Consider the following 15942-nt stretch of genomic DNA (forward strand, 5'->3'; position numbering starts at 1 on the left):
TCATTGGACAAAGGTTATATGGAAAGATCCCTCAGTACAAATGGTTAAAAGAAAGACACTTGAACCAAACATCTTATGGATTTTTCTGTTCTTGTGCATTCATTTGTGCATCATTTGAGTCAAGTTCAGTGCAATTTCAACAGAAAAAGGCTTATCAGCACTGACTGCATCTGTTAATCAATGTTTTGAAAGACTCTGTGAGTACACTCTTAAAAATAAAGTTCCTTAAATGTACTTTGTCAGGTTATGTGGTTCAATAAAGACATTTTAAGATGCAGAGAACAAAGTTTTTTGCACAAAATGTTCTTTGTAGATGAAATGAAATGGCAAGTAAAATGAATTCAATTATTCTAAAAAACATTGACCGAAAGGTGAACAACCCTTTTTAGCACCTTTGTTTTTGAGAGTGTATACGGCAGTCAAACAGTACTTGACACTCTCAAGAATAGGTGCATAATTTGAGTAATTTTCACAGCATGGTTAGACATTTAATGGGGGGGGGCAACTTATCCTAAATTTTGGGTTTGGCTCAATCATTTATACAATGATTTAGGTTTATCATATTTTCACACAAGCAAAACACATCTCTGCTACAAAATAACACCCTAGATTGATAAAATTAAAATTGATGTCACAGCCTACTTCATGGTGGGGTTGATTGTAACAGACAGATAGCTTGTTGTAACACTTGCTAAAAAATTTTTTTAAACATAATTACACGGCACGTTGAAATGCTTGGCCAGTCGCAACATTTACAGGTTTGTTATTCCCAGATAACAACCGCAGAAGGTCTGCGATTAGGGATGTATAACGATTAATCGTGATTAATCGATGGCGGAATAAAAGTTTTTGTTTACATCATATATGTGTGCGTTTATGTATATATAAATATGCACAAGCATATATATTTTTTCTTACAATTATACATTTATATATTAAGTATTTATATTTATATATAATATAAATTATACATAAATATACAAATGTGTATATACATGTAAACATTTCTGAAATATATACATGCATGTGTGCATTTATCTATACAAAGTTATTATATGCAGTTCACACATATATGAAGTAAACAAAAACTTTTATTCTGCTATAGATTAATCGCGATTAATCGTTATGCATTCCTATCTGCAATCATTAAAAATTAGCCAATGAAATATTTTAAATCAATATTTAATGTTTCTTACCTTGCTTATAAGGTAAATAGCCATTCAATAATCAGGATAATGTACAGGCGGTCAGTTTTTATCGCGAAATAAGCCCCTTTAGTGTGGTACACACTGTTTGGGCTAATTTCTGAGATAACAACTGACTGACATTATCGCTTACATAATTGGCCACACAATTATGAAATAAATAATAATTATTAATTATTTCCTGTTATACCACGAGACTGTTGAATGCTTTATTCTGATTGGCTGAAAAATGTTTAATAGGTACACAGTACAAAATTGCTGTAATTATGCAGCTGGTTGCCAGTAACTTACTGTAGAAGATAAAGACTGAAAATGTTTCATGTTCATTTACCTTTGAATAAACTGTTGCTAGTAAATAACATAAATGTAAAATCTACAGTAAGTTACTGGCAGCTAGTTGCCAGTAATACCCAGTAATACTGTAATTTATACAGAATTTTTTTACAGTGTATGCATTATTTTTTGATAAACGCACACCTAACCTGTCAGATGTTTTAAAATAACCACAAGAGCAATGTCTAAGAAATTTCTGTGGTATAAGCGGAATAATTCACTCCGGTCCGTTGAATTACTTGAAAATAATGCACCGAATCGAATATTTCACGGCCGTCGTCATTTATTCCTGATATGGTGTATTTACAGTTATTATTTTGATTAATGGTATTATCATTTTATATTTGAGGTTTAGTTGTAGAGAAAAAAAGCACAGATTGCTTGACCCTGTGTAAGTGCAAAGGTCTATATTACAATTAACCCCATGTCACTTTGTGCCCCACCCAGCAACAATCTTGTTTTTACAATTTTTACACCAAATGTTGCATCAAGCTCATGTAGTCCTGTTATATAGGGTGTATTTATTGGAAGTTTCTTACAACTACAAGGCCCCAAACCATCTATTACCTTCTAATTAGCCATTGTGTCTATAGATCTAAAGGTAAATGTATTGTATAAATTGTTTTGATTTTTAATAATGTGTTCCTGTAGCAGGAACATAATAGTACCCTTTCCAAAAATACAATTTAGTACCTACACATAAGTACTGTACATACTGATACCTCAAAAAGTACATATATAGGACCTTTTAAAATGGTACCACTCGCCAGACTTTTTTTTCTGACAGGGAACACATACTCATGAAAAAGTATAGCTTAAAAGCACTGTAATTCGTCTTGGATAAAAGCGTCCACCAAATGTGTGTGTAATTTTGATGCTCATTGTTATAAATCTGCATGTGGCCCAAGATACGGGATAGGCTCCAGTGGGTTTGTTATAGGGAAGGATGGATGTCATAAAAATGCCAGAAATGTTAATAACAGGGTACAAATATAAACCAGAATAGAAAACAGGTCATATAATATTTAGCTCGACTCCTGGGGTTATTTTTAAAGGGTAACGTTAAGCATTTCTTTTCACTCATCATTTGTCAAACACAAACTGCGACAGTTTGAGATGTTTCGGGTCCTATTATGTACCCTGGAAGTGCCACAAAACATTAATTTGTTCTTGAGCTATTTTTATGTTTGTAGTCTGGTTTAAATCACAGTGACTTTAAAAGTTTAAAACGTCCTCTTCAATTAAAGCGGGATGCTGATACAAAGAGTGATTCACTTGGATTTTCTGCCACGCTGCTCGATTTTCCTCCCCTGACTTAACAGTGCTTTTACCTTTACGTCCATAATGAATCACACAAGATCTTCCTTAAACTAGCGAGCGATGGACTCGAGGCACAAAGGAGAGAGGGGAGCTAAATTTAATTAAAACCAATACAATGCAACGTACAAGTCATGCCCGCTCAGCATACTTCACCGAAAATGGCCACGACACCTTGCAGGATTCATCTGAGGAGAAAACAATAATTGAAGCGGAAAGGCTGCTCGTCAAAGAGCGATGAGCGTTTGTGCTGACAGGAGAGTTTCTCAATGTACCAGCCGCAGCTGTCAGCTCAGTTTTATTGGGCCATACGAGGGGCTGAGCAGAGTCTGACTGCCTGCAATGAGCTGCAAATCAAACACACGCCTCTCTCGAAGGTTTGTTATTTATGGGAAGCCGAACTCCTCAAAAGAAGGACGAAACTGCGCCACTCGAGTGATCCGCGCTGCGCGGACCAATTATATGCGCGGCCCAATGGACAGAGCCGCGCGACTATCTGGATAGCGCAGAGATGAGTTGTTTACTTGCGCCACCCGATGGATAGCGCAGCGCTGACCAGTTTCATCAGAGCAGCGCGACCCACTGGGAAGCGCAGCGCGACTCTGATAGAATAGACTCGATTTACCCACAATTCTCTGCTATTATACAATTTATTTCCGGTTTAAATAACCATTTTGTTTATTTTGCCACAAGACAACTTAATTTACTAATGCTGCATAAGTTAAAACAGCATCTATTACACTTATCAGCTTGATTGGTATAATCGGGTAACCAAAAAAACAATTTCTTCCTCTTGGTAGTTAATTTAATAGAGGTGACCACACGTCTGACGTAAATTATCTGTTTATTATTATTTTTTTATTTTGTGTTAAAGATATGCACGAATTCTACTATTCTGTTATTTGACATTAATAAAAATAATTACAATATGAATGGCAATGATCAACGATTTTTTTATCTACCTTGAGTGCTCGTTTTATATTTATCTTATATGGTGTTCTGAGTCCGTTTAAACACACTTCTGATGCTGCTTTGCTTCGTCATTTGTATACTTTATGCATTGCAGTTACATTTATTTTATTATTTTATTTTTGTTATAATTTTTCATGATTTAATAATGACATTATAGCATTATGCAATTGTTTTTTCATATATTTTTCTAGTAGTGCCAGCTGCATTTCTTGACATATCAGGAAATAAATGTGGGTTTGCAAGTTACTTTGGTTTGCTAGTCCCGCACTGATAAAGTGACATAAGCTGTATTTGTTAATATCTCAACTGTTCCCAATAACCATATAGACCATTTTGCAAGTCGTAAACAATTGGTCGAAGCTCTTCGTGTTTCAGTTTTTTAACACGTTGGGATAAAATACAACAACCAAAAGAACATATAGATCTGAATCAAAAAGTTAAACAAACATCTTTAAGATATATGTGAAATAAAGAAAACGGTTACAAACTGAGACAGGAAGTGTTTCTGGACCAGCGTTAGTTTACATCTTGCAAAATGGTTTAAGTTGCTTCTTTGAGAGGGGGAGTGGAATTCGCACAAGTTGCCTGCCAATAAATAAACAGTCGAATAATTATACTTAATTTTTTTATCTTTAATATTTAATAATGTTTTGACAGCACTAACACTGTTTTGTCCCACTAGCAGAGAATTGTGGGTAAATCGAGTCTATTCCATCAGAGTCGCGCTGCGCTTCCCAATGGGTCGCGCTGCTCTGATGAAACTGGTCAGCGCTGCGCTATCCATCGGGTGGCGCAAGTAAACAACTCATCTCTGCGCTATCCAGATAGTCGCGCGGCTCTGTCCATTGGGCCGCGCATATAATTGGGCCGCGCAGCGCGGATCAAACGAGTGGCGCAGTTTCGTCCTTCTTTTGAGGAGATCGGCTTCCCATAGTTATTCAATTGCCACCATGAGTCAATGTTTCATGCAGGTAGGGTACTTAAAGTTCAGCCTCCATTCACTTGTAGAGTATGTTGTTATGAGGCTTGAAACTAAAGGTCATTGAGCACAGAGGATTTCAATGCATTGATGTTGTACCATTATGAGGGGTTAAGTTATTTTAAAACATAATTGAAAATATATTTAGCAAGACCAAACGATACAGCACTTTATGTTAGGATGTTTTATGCCACAAACAATATCAGGAAAAAGTCACTGGGGTGGTACCCTTTCAAAACATTTGCAATGGTTGGGTTTATCCTTTTTTTGACCCAGCTATTGGTTGAAACTAACTCAGCATTTTTTGAGTGTAACGTAACTTTTTTTGTGTAGTTAAAATTTTCCCTTCGCACGTTCCCCTGGAGTTTGACTGACAGGCGACCTAACCATAACAGTTACAACTGGCTGGCATTTTAATAATGCCTTGAGATTCTTGCCTGTTGTCACACTTTACGAATATGATTCCAGCTAAAAGCCATAATATCCTGTGGGATCTCAGTAGAATAATAAAGATTTAAAAAAACTTACACAAGACTCGTTCGGAGTTTTACTTCATAGCCACGCTGCAGGACTGCCTCTCAAAACTTCTGACACTGACAGAATTTTATCAGAGGTAAAAATTTGATCGTCATAGCCATGATCACAATTTCACCTGTTTCCTAAACCTGACAGAAACCCGTGACGCTAACCACGGCGAGGTTTAAGTGTGTTCGACTTCACGCAGTAGAGCGAGAACCGACATGCACTGACGTCAAAGTAACGCGAGAAATCTGATGGAGGTGTTTGATTTCAATTCGCTCTCGCGGTACCTCGATGTCATCTGCCTGTCGTTTTTTTGTTGCGCGATGTGCTTTCAAATACAGGTATACACCGTTAAATGCTACCTACCAGATTATATAATTTGTTGTTTCCGGGTAAATTACATGTCGTGATCCCGTTGATTGGAAGTTGGAAGAGCAAGATCCGATGAATGCGGTAACGTTAACCCTTACAACTCTATATTTGAGTGGCTCCTCCCATTACCTCCGTTAACTAACGCTAGCTAGGAAGATTTATTAAATATGACGTTATAAATACATACTGATTTTACCTTAGAAATGAATACTGGCAATGGTGAATAGAAAGCTACCCAGTTTTACAGGAACAGTGTTGCATCAGTGTTGCAGTGTTTCTGATTATCAGTCTCGATCAGCAGGTGATGCAGTAGCTACTTTCAGTTTTATGACCTGCAGGTTAGGCTATAGCTTATTTGATCTTTATTTTGTTTACCTAATTCCGTGTCACTTTCACATCCCGAATTTATACTTCGAATGCATAATGCAGACCTGCTAACTGCTTTAGTCTGAAATTAACACTCCAGTTTAATCTGTGCAAGTCGTTTTCCCCGAAATTATTTCACGATAATAATTTCTAGTGAGAGTGCTTTGCCTGAAGTTGGATATAGCAAAAGGGGGCTGGTCTTTGCGAAAGATGAAAGCAGCTAATAATAAAAAAAACATTATTTATAGAATGATTCACCATTGTCAGACAACAACACCACTACCTTTTAGATTACAGTGATTATCTTAAACATGAATCTTAAAGGGGACATTTCACAAGACTTTTTTAAGATGTCAAATAAATCTTTGGTGTCCCCAGAGTACATATCTGAAGTTCAAAATATCATATATAGATCATTTATTATAGCATGTTAAAATTGTCATTTTGTAGGTGAGAGCAAAATGTGCCATTTTGGGTGTGTCCTTTAACATGCAAATGAGCTGATCTCTGCACTAAATGGCAGTGGCGTGGTTGAATAGTGCAGATTAAAGGGGCGATATTATCCCCTTCTGACATCACAAGAAGAGCCAAATTTCAATTACCTATTTTTTCACATGCTTGTGGAGAATGGTTTCCCAAAACTAAGTCACTGGGTTGATCTTATTCATATTTCTAGGTTGATAAAAGCACTGGGGACCCAATTATACCACTTAAACATGGAAAAAGTCAAATTTTCATGGTGTGTCCTCTTTAATCCTTAGTAGAGTTGATTACGTTTTATTTATTTATTTTGATGTTTTACTTTTAAAGGTGAAGTGTGTCAATTTTATGATGATAAAGTACAGTCTTCTATCCCAACTTAATGCATACAGGCAACTACCAGTAATCCATTATTGTAGGTTGATTCATCAAGTGTAAACCATGGGTCACCAAACTAAGGCCAGCGGGCCGAATCAGGCCCGCCACCCCCCTTTGACCGGCCCCCCCAGCCCGTCTGCCCCCCACTACTTGAACCGGCCCTATGAGGCTATTTTATTTTTGTAATTGTTTTTTGGAAAGTAATAACATGTTTTATAACATGATTTTTTAAGTTGAAAAATGAAGCTAACCACAACAACATGGTGTCTTTACTAAAAATTTATAACATATTATTATTTAATGTACCAAAACACAAAATATCGTACATCACAGGACATCAAATTAAACAATGAATGCATTAAACAAAACAACATCTTTGGCACAAATACATGATCGTCAAACAAAGACTGTAAACAAGACGGAGGCATAACATTAAAACATATCGACACAGTACAAAAAAATTGCAAGTTAAGAAAAAGTCAAGATTTTGGCAATGTGATGGTCTATCCCAAAGTTCCTAAGTCTGCATTTTTCATGCAAAACTGCGTCACGTCTGTGCTGTGTACTTGAACATCAGTTAACAAGGTCTCATTTACAGACCCTTTCCCGGACCCTTTCATGGATCTGCTGTAGCACCACGCTCTTCTATTTCTTGTCTCTAAGGGTCCTTATTTAGTGCAAATAGGCTGACTGCAGTCTTTTAAAATGAATCCAGGGTCATTTCCGAAAAACGGCTGGAACGATGATTGGTTTGGGTCCTGAAACAGGCCTGAAAGAGGAAAAAACATGTATAAATATTATATAGTTTTATGTTACATGAAGGAACTGCAACTATATGGATAAACAACTGACTGTAAGGTTTATTTTCAAAAGATTTAATACATAGAACACACACAGAAAGTAAAAACAGTGCGATATCTAACTCTGTGATGTTTATTTAAAACCACAATTGATAGTACCAGCACAACACTGTTTGCTTTAGTTTATTGAGTGACTTTTCCAAGGTTAACCGTCATTTCAGAACTAACCACATTCACATCTTTTAGTGTGAAAAGTGAGGATATACACACCTTATAAAAACACAATGTTCAATATAGCCTTTCAAAATGAAGTGCAGTTTGCTTTATAAGTATAAGGCTACACAACCAGAAATCAGAATATCCTGTATGTATTTGCATTTATTTATTAAAAAAGGGGAAGATGAATGCTTTCATGTCGATAACAGACTGGCTTTTGATTTGGAGACTCAAGGAGACAAAAGTAAGTATAAAATCTTTTGCTTTATACAACATTTTCCCGTCTGGAATTGTCTTATAAAACCTACTTTTTTTTTTTTGAACTTTTTATTTATATATTTTTTTCTTTTACACCACAAAAACAACACAAACATTATCTGAGGCAATAAATGAATAAAATAATAATAATAATAATACTATACAACCATATAATAATATAAAGTAAAAAAAGAAAAAAAAAAAAAAAATCAAAAAACAACACACATTTTTTCCAATTTATAAATCTAGGTATTCTTTAACCATGTACCAACTCTGATTGAAAAGGTCTGTTTTCAGTTGTAATGATGCAGTCATTTTTTCCATCATGTAAATCTGTTTTAATCTATGTTTCCATTCAATTACACTTGGTGATTTCACAGACTTCCAGTTAGCAGTTATGTTTTTTTTAGCAATTAATAGTAACACACGTATAATATATCTTTGTTCAGCATTGAAAACATCACTTGATACAACCCCCAGTAAGCAAGACTGCACAGTTAATGGAACTTCTCTTTTTACAATTTTCTCCATTTCTTCTTTAATATTTTTCCAATACTCAAGGATTACAGAACAATCCCAGAATGTGTGTGTATGGTTACCTATTTTACCACATTTTCTCCAGCATACAGCTGAAGATTGATCTTTTATAAACTTTGAAATAACCAAAGGAGTCTGAAAATACCGTATTTTAAGTTTCCAGTCAAATTCCTTCCACTGTTGGCTATTAATTCCCTTGTGGCACTTATAACAAAGTTTATCCCACAACTCATCTTCTATCTCTATATTGGCTTCTATTTCCCACTTTTCCTTAATATTGTAGGTGTTTCCACCCATACCTGTTAACAATCTTTTATAGAGATGAGAAACATGTCTACCAACAGGGAAACATTTTTCGATATATGTAATAAAATATTGTTCTATGCCATTTGGGATTTCGCAAATTCTTTCTTTTTCTTTATGGTTTGTAATATAATGTCTGATTTGCAAATATCTGTAAAAATCACTTAAGGGAAGGTCAAATTGTTCTTGAAGTCGTGTAAAGGATTTCAAGTGTGTTTCTTCAAAAAGCTGGTCTATAATAAAAAGGCCTTTAACCGCCCATTTCTTGAGACCATGGTCCCACATTGAAAGTGGAAAATCTACATTACCCACTATGGGCATAGCTCGTGAGATTGTTCCAACATCCTTAAGCATTTTCTTTACTTCTACCCATACCTTTATTGTATATTTTATCCATTCATTTTCAATCTTCATTTTTTTTACATGTTTTGGATCTGTAAAGAGTAGGGCATGCAATTGTACACCTTTAACTTCCCCTTGCTCTATTTGAGTCCACTTTACTTCCTCATTCCCACTTATCCAAGTCACAATTGCTGCTAATTGAGCTGCCCAGTAATATAACTTTATATTTGGCAAAGCCAAACCTCCTTTATTTTTAGCCAAATGAAGTGTCTTAAAAACCTACTTTTAATAAACATCCAATCAAGATTTATATGTGTATTTAAAAGAGTAAAAAAATACTTTGGTGCAGTCAAAGAAAATTAAGGATCATATTATCAGAATACTGTAGATAGAGTTTGGTGAATATATGAAGAGTTTGGTTCCAAAATGCGATAAACGGCATTTAAAAAAAATCAGTATTATATCAGGTCAGTATTAAAAAGTAAATTCATAATTTTACGCAAAATTCAATATCTGCCATGTTATTCTGTCATCTTTTATCAGTTTTTCCCCAAAACGCAATAAATGCCAGTCCTCCTTCTCTGCAGAATGCAATAAATCCACTCAACAAATCACAGTGAACCATTCGCATTGTAAACAACAACGCCAGCACGTTGAATACACAGAATCCTAGTTTTCCATTATTTTACTCGAAGCCAACGAAAATCGAGCAGGACCAAAACAATTTACAGCTGATCTTTGTGAAAAATTTTTTTTATTGCATTTTATTGCAGTTTTTATAATAAATGTTTGAAAATCAAATTATGGATTTGAATTTTTTTTTTGTTTTTATAACCTAAAGATGCTATGTGAAAGGTTGTAACAGAAAATAGGGTTTTTCATCTTGTCACTTTTTTGGTATAGAAAACACGTTTTTACCGAAATAAGTAAAAATGGATTTATTGCGTTTTGGAACCAAACTCTTCATATGTATAATGTAGGTTTGATTTTTGTTATTTGTATCTGCTATTGGATCCCAAATACACGTTAAAAGTTGTCATAAATAGCAAGAGGAAAAGATAAAGCACAGATAGAGAAGCCCACATTATTACAAGTCTGCTGTTCGGGAAATTTAATGTCAAAAGTGATGGAAAAACAACTCCTGTTTGCAAACACTGGTTGATAAATGTGGCATATACAGTACTGTATGACAGATACGCTAAAACATATGCACTTACATCACCACAGAGATATAGCCATTACCCAGCAAGCAATTTTGCATTAAAAAGACATCTAATAGGCATCCAAACTCCATCCCAGATGTCTTTTTTAACTGCACCTGTCTCAAAACATTCATGATTTTGACCAACAGCAATATGTAACCTGAACGTCTTTGCTCACCTGAGACCGGCCTTCAGAGGTGGGACGGCGTTGACCTTTCCCATTGGCTTTGGGCTGCTTGCACGTGGCATCATCACCAGGAGCCCTCCGCTGGAGGATTTGGGCGTTGCTCCACGTGCAGGGCTAAGAGGAAGTGGTCTCTGAGGAGGTGTGAATGAAGATCTGGACTGTTCGGATACCATCTGTACAAGGACCAGAATGATGACAGAATAAGGACACATCAGGGAATTTGTGTAGTGCTGTTTTCGCCACAACAGGATTTTTTGCACAAAATCATCACAGTTTCAAGTGGTACTATTTTACATTTATGGATTTGGCAGACACTTGTGCACTACAATTTGTATGTTTTGTCAGCATTGGTGTTCGAACCCATGTGTTCCCTGAGCTCAACCAAGTTGGCATATTATTAAACTGGATTTAAAATGAAACAACTGCTAAATGGCCAACTAACTAAAACAGACAAACAAATCTAAAGCTAAAGTCAATTTTTAAAGAGAAACATCTGAGAAGCAAAAATCTAATTTGATCTCACTGCTGTCTTAAAATACAATCCCAGTTGTGGTCCTTTTTATGGAATTCTTATTTTAAGTGACGAAACCCAAAAATAGCAAGACTAAACTCTTACCAGTGGACTGCGTGAAGGATTTAGAGGCAGAGGCTTCTTGGGTGGGCTGAGTTTCTGAGGTGATGCTACAGCTTTGGGGATACCGGGTGAGTTGGGTGGCTTGAAAATGGGCGGTGGAGGTCGAGGCCCTTTGACGTTGCTGAGAGATGGAGAAGGAGCCGGCCGAAGAGGACGGACTATATTGACTGGCTGTGTACCGTTGGAGGCTGGGTTTGGCCTTAGAGGAAGCACCTCCTTACTGGTGTGAGGTAGCTTGAGGAAAAAGGAAAGTTAAAGTTGGTTTTGGTTAAATCCATATAAGTCTTGTGACTTGCAGTGCTGTATATAATTTTTTTTACCTTTTTTACAAAATACATTTTTTTGTTTTTCCAAAGATCCTTTTAGTCAAAGGTTCTTATAAAAATCATTAATTTTTTTACATTTTATTTCTTACAAATAAAAAAATCCACAAATTACTCCACGGCCAGGCCTTTGTTATATTAGAACATTAAAGTAGTTTTTACAAACAAACATAAAAAAACAATACTGTTCAGTCCTTCCAAAAAAACGTGTTGCGGGCAAAAATCCTTGATCTTGTGGCACGTTTTCTTAAAAAATGCGATGGAAAATGCGTGATATTTATGCAATTTTATGCTATGAAATTGAAGCTACTTGCAGAACCTTTGCAGCTTTTAAATGATGTTCACGTCACTTCATAGCTATCCCATAGCAACAGGGGACATGGCTGCGCTTGTGTGAAGTAAATGCAAAATTTTTCAACTTTGTGCTAAGATATAAGTGACTTTTTGCTGCGAAAATGCAGGGATTATAAAAATAATCATAAAAGCCCTGCATATTTTCCACCCAGAAATCTGTGATTTATGCGGCAAAGTGCGGGGTATTTGAAAAAGTGAGGCCCCTGCATAAATATGCGACTTTAGCTGATTATGCATTAAATCTTGCGATCGCATAATCGCATTTTCTGGAGGGACTGTACTGTTGTGCAATCATATTAAGGGCAGATATGAAGCTTCTAGTGTCATATACCTTAAGGTTAGCACTTATGTTTGGTGGCCCCACCACCTTCAAATGGAAAGGATGGTTTAGGTGTCCATTCTTTCCCTTTTCAACGGTGCCCTCAGGTCTAAAAAAAAAAAGAGAAATCGAATATAGTTTGTGAAACTGAACAGATTTACATTCACACAAAGATGTGACAAACTGATCATGGCTAGAATGAAACTCTAACTTGCTACTATGCAGTTAACACTATAAAGTATATGAAACAGTACATGTTATACAACAATAAACATTGCAACAGTAGTAGGGGTGTGACGGATCACAAAACTCACGGTTTGGATCACATTATGGTTTTTGAGTCACGGATCGGATCATTTTTCGGATCAGCAAAATAAAGGGGTGGGAAATATCTTATAACAAACAAGAAATTACCAACATTTATAAAAAAAGATGAAAGTTGCACATTAAGTAAGGTCTGAAATAAGCATTAGGTACAGAAATTGAATCAAATGAATAATAACACTGTCTTTACTGTATGAATTAAATATAATTATTATGTTTTAGAGCTACAGAAGTGATTTTCTCTTTGTCTTGGGTTGTTTGATTAACATTAATGACACAGACTTAAGTAGGTTAATTGAGGTTACTGTCTCTTTAAGACTAAATAAGCACAGACTGGTTTCTAACTCTAATCTATATAAACACTTAAAACATAAACAAATGTTTTTATTAGAAAAAGAATACTGTGGAGATCATTTTGTTGTAAGAGCAGAAAGATTTTATGTTCGCTAGCTTTTTGAAACGCGTCTCTCCGTGTGTGCACTTAAAGGAACATGCCCACATTTTGGGAATTTAGCTTATTCACCGTATCCCCCAGAGTTAGATAAGTCCAAACATACCTTTCTCATTTCCGTGCATGCTGTAACTCTGTCTGACGCAGCCCCCGCTAGCTTAGCTTAGCACAAAGACTGGAAGTGAATGGCTCCAGGTAGCAAACTGCTCCCAATAAGTGACAAAATAACGCAAACATTTTCCTATTTATGTGTTGAGATTTGTATAGTCACATCGTGTACAAATAACAAGGTCATATGAGACACAGCAATCTTTTAACTGTATACATACTTGGGCGGAGTGATTTGCTCGCAGCACCCGATAAGCCCCCTGGTGAGGAGCAGAGAGTTTGGTCAGAGTTGTGCAAATCACTCCGCCCAAGTAGCAGTGCTTCGCCTTCTGAGAATATAGTTCCCAGTATGTATACTCTTAAAAGATGGCTGTGTCTCACGCCGCATTCAGACAGCCAGCGATGTTATCGCTGTGTGTCGCCTGTCTCTTTCAATGAGGCGTTTCTAAATCTGCTTGTCATAAACAAATAAGTACCATCCACACCAGTAACTGACGATAGAAGGATGACGTGAACTCCACTGCTTTGTTCTCACTGGTAGTCGCTCCCGAAAGTCGCTCGACATTTGCATAAAGTTAAACTTTTCTTAACTTTCTCGCGTCGCTGGACAGTCGCCCATACAGTCGCCAACGATCACTTTTGCTCGTGTCGCCAGAAGTCGCCAGGTTTCCATTGAAATGAATGAGATCGCGTCGCTCTGCTACTGCTTGTCATTGGCTGTCTGAATGGGGCGTCATATGTCTTTGTTATTTGTACACAGTGTGACTAAACAAATCACAACACATAAATAGGAAAATGTTTGCGTTATTTTGTCACTTATTGGGAGCAGTTTGCTAGCTGGAGCCATTCACTTTCAGTCTTTGTGCTAAGTTAAGCTAGCGGGGGCTGCGTTAGAGTTACAGCAAGCACGGAGATGATAAAGGTATGTATGGACTTATCTAAGTCTGGGAGATACGGTAAATAAGATAAATTCCCAAAATGTGGGCGTGTTCCTTTAGTTGCGCAGACACAGACGGAGGGTAAATTCTAAATGGCGCAACATAAAAATTTGCCCCACATAAAAATGTTCTCGTCGCTTTATAATATTACTATTTATACTATTATATTACTATAACTACTGATGGAACATGGACCTTTTTGGAGATACCTTTCATTCTTTTCTGCAGAATGAATTGTGAAACTAACTGAAGTCAATGGGACAGACAAAAGCCTCCCAGTTTGAATCAAAAATATCTAAAATGTGTACTGAAGACAACCGGAGCACTTGCTGGTTTAGAACGATAGAGGGGTAAGTGATTTATGATCAAATTATCATTTTGGGGTGAACTATCCCTTTTAAAAAATGCTAAAAAAATAGTAAAAGTAACACAAAAATTTTAACTTTAACAGCCTTATTAAATTTATTAACATTTATTAATTAAAATTAATTAATTTTAAATTTACATTTATTAAAATTTTTCAACATGCAAAATGTGTTCCTAGCATAGTATTCAGGTCATTTATCTATGTTACTGCACAGCTTTTGCCTGTGTACTCGCCTCAAGTCATAGCATTCATAGCATTGTCAGTCTGCTGGCGAACTACAATCTTCAGTATTTCTATGGGCTTTGAGTCTTTGGCTGGTTCTTTCAAGGGCTTTGGAGAATATTTGTCACAAAGCCGCTTGAGCACTGCCTTGGCTGTGTGCTTTGGGTCATTCTCATGCGAATCGTTGGTCTTGTCAAAGGTTGCGTGCTCCACAGAGCGGCTTCTCCTTAAGGAACGCTCTATATTTGGCTCTATTCAACCTCAGTCCTGTTGCCTGCCAATCCTACAAGCAGTTACTGAGAATAATCCCCTCAGAATGACGCTGCCAGCATTGTGTGTTACTGCAGTATTCGAAATGCATAATGGTTTTCTTTACGTTGAAAACTCATCTGATGTAATGGTGTTGGAACACCAAAGCATTTACTCATATTCTTATTTCTCATACTGAACACAATTAAGGGGTTCAGGTTTACATACAACTCTTGAAAAAATTAAGAGATCTCTCCAAATTTGCCTTTAATCATATTTTACATGTGAAGTCAATGATGTTAGAGGTTCTTTATGGAACTACTGTATACAACCAAAATAGTTTCTTCTGTGGCATCATGTAGCACTTTTCTTAAGAAAGTATGCCCTGGTTTCAAAATCTCTCATCCCTGGTTCCAGCTAAAATACGATAATCTACACGGCTCAATACATGGTTACGCGGTAATGAAAAGAAGCAGGCTGTAATTAAATTCATTCTACTTGAACTAAATATCCTTGAGGAGATAAAGGAGTCATCTAAGAACAGATCCCGAATCCTTCTCATCCATTTATTGGACCATAGCTGTGAAAGCAACTGTTGGATGGGCTGCAGCAGTGATAGAGGTCAGAGTTTGTTTAACCATCATTGCTGAGCTCTATTGCCAACTGGATTATTTGTGTGGTGCTTATTGTATAGAAAGCTATGTGCATATAGTAACCAACAGAATACGAATAGCCTACAATAATAACACAGAGCTCATTATTAGCTGTTCTCAATTGGGTTTTAATGTAAGATCTAGGGTCCTTTTATTTAATATAACAGTAGATTAAATTAAAACATTAATGGGAGGCAGATTAAACTTTATCCATTTAGAGTACTGTATTAT

The 15942-nt window shown here is 36.3% G+C and overlaps 1 protein-coding gene across 1 annotated transcript in view; it reads right to left on the minus strand.

Moving 5' to 3' along the window:
• Positions 1-7188: 7188 nt before the first annotated feature.
• The window catches only part of adam19a (ADAM metallopeptidase domain 19a), a 117514-nt gene continuing 108760 nt past the window's right edge, over positions 7189-15942 (minus strand). Inside the window, exons 20-23 of the mRNA XM_065289022.2 lie at positions 12412-12508; positions 11386-11637; positions 10761-10942; positions 7189-7693 (exon numbers count right to left, since the gene is read on the minus strand). Coding sequence (XP_065145094.1) covers positions 7642-7693; positions 10761-10942; positions 11386-11637; positions 12412-12508 — 583 coding nt within the window. The 3' untranslated portion in view covers positions 7189-7641. The remainder of the gene's footprint in view (positions 7694-10760; positions 10943-11385; positions 11638-12411; positions 12509-15942) is intronic.

This window comes from Paramisgurnus dabryanus, chromosome 2 (assembly GCF_030506205.2).
Source record: "Paramisgurnus dabryanus chromosome 2, PD_genome_1.1, whole genome shotgun sequence".
Lineage (NCBI taxonomy): Eukaryota > Metazoa > Chordata > Actinopteri > Cypriniformes > Cobitidae > Paramisgurnus > Paramisgurnus dabryanus.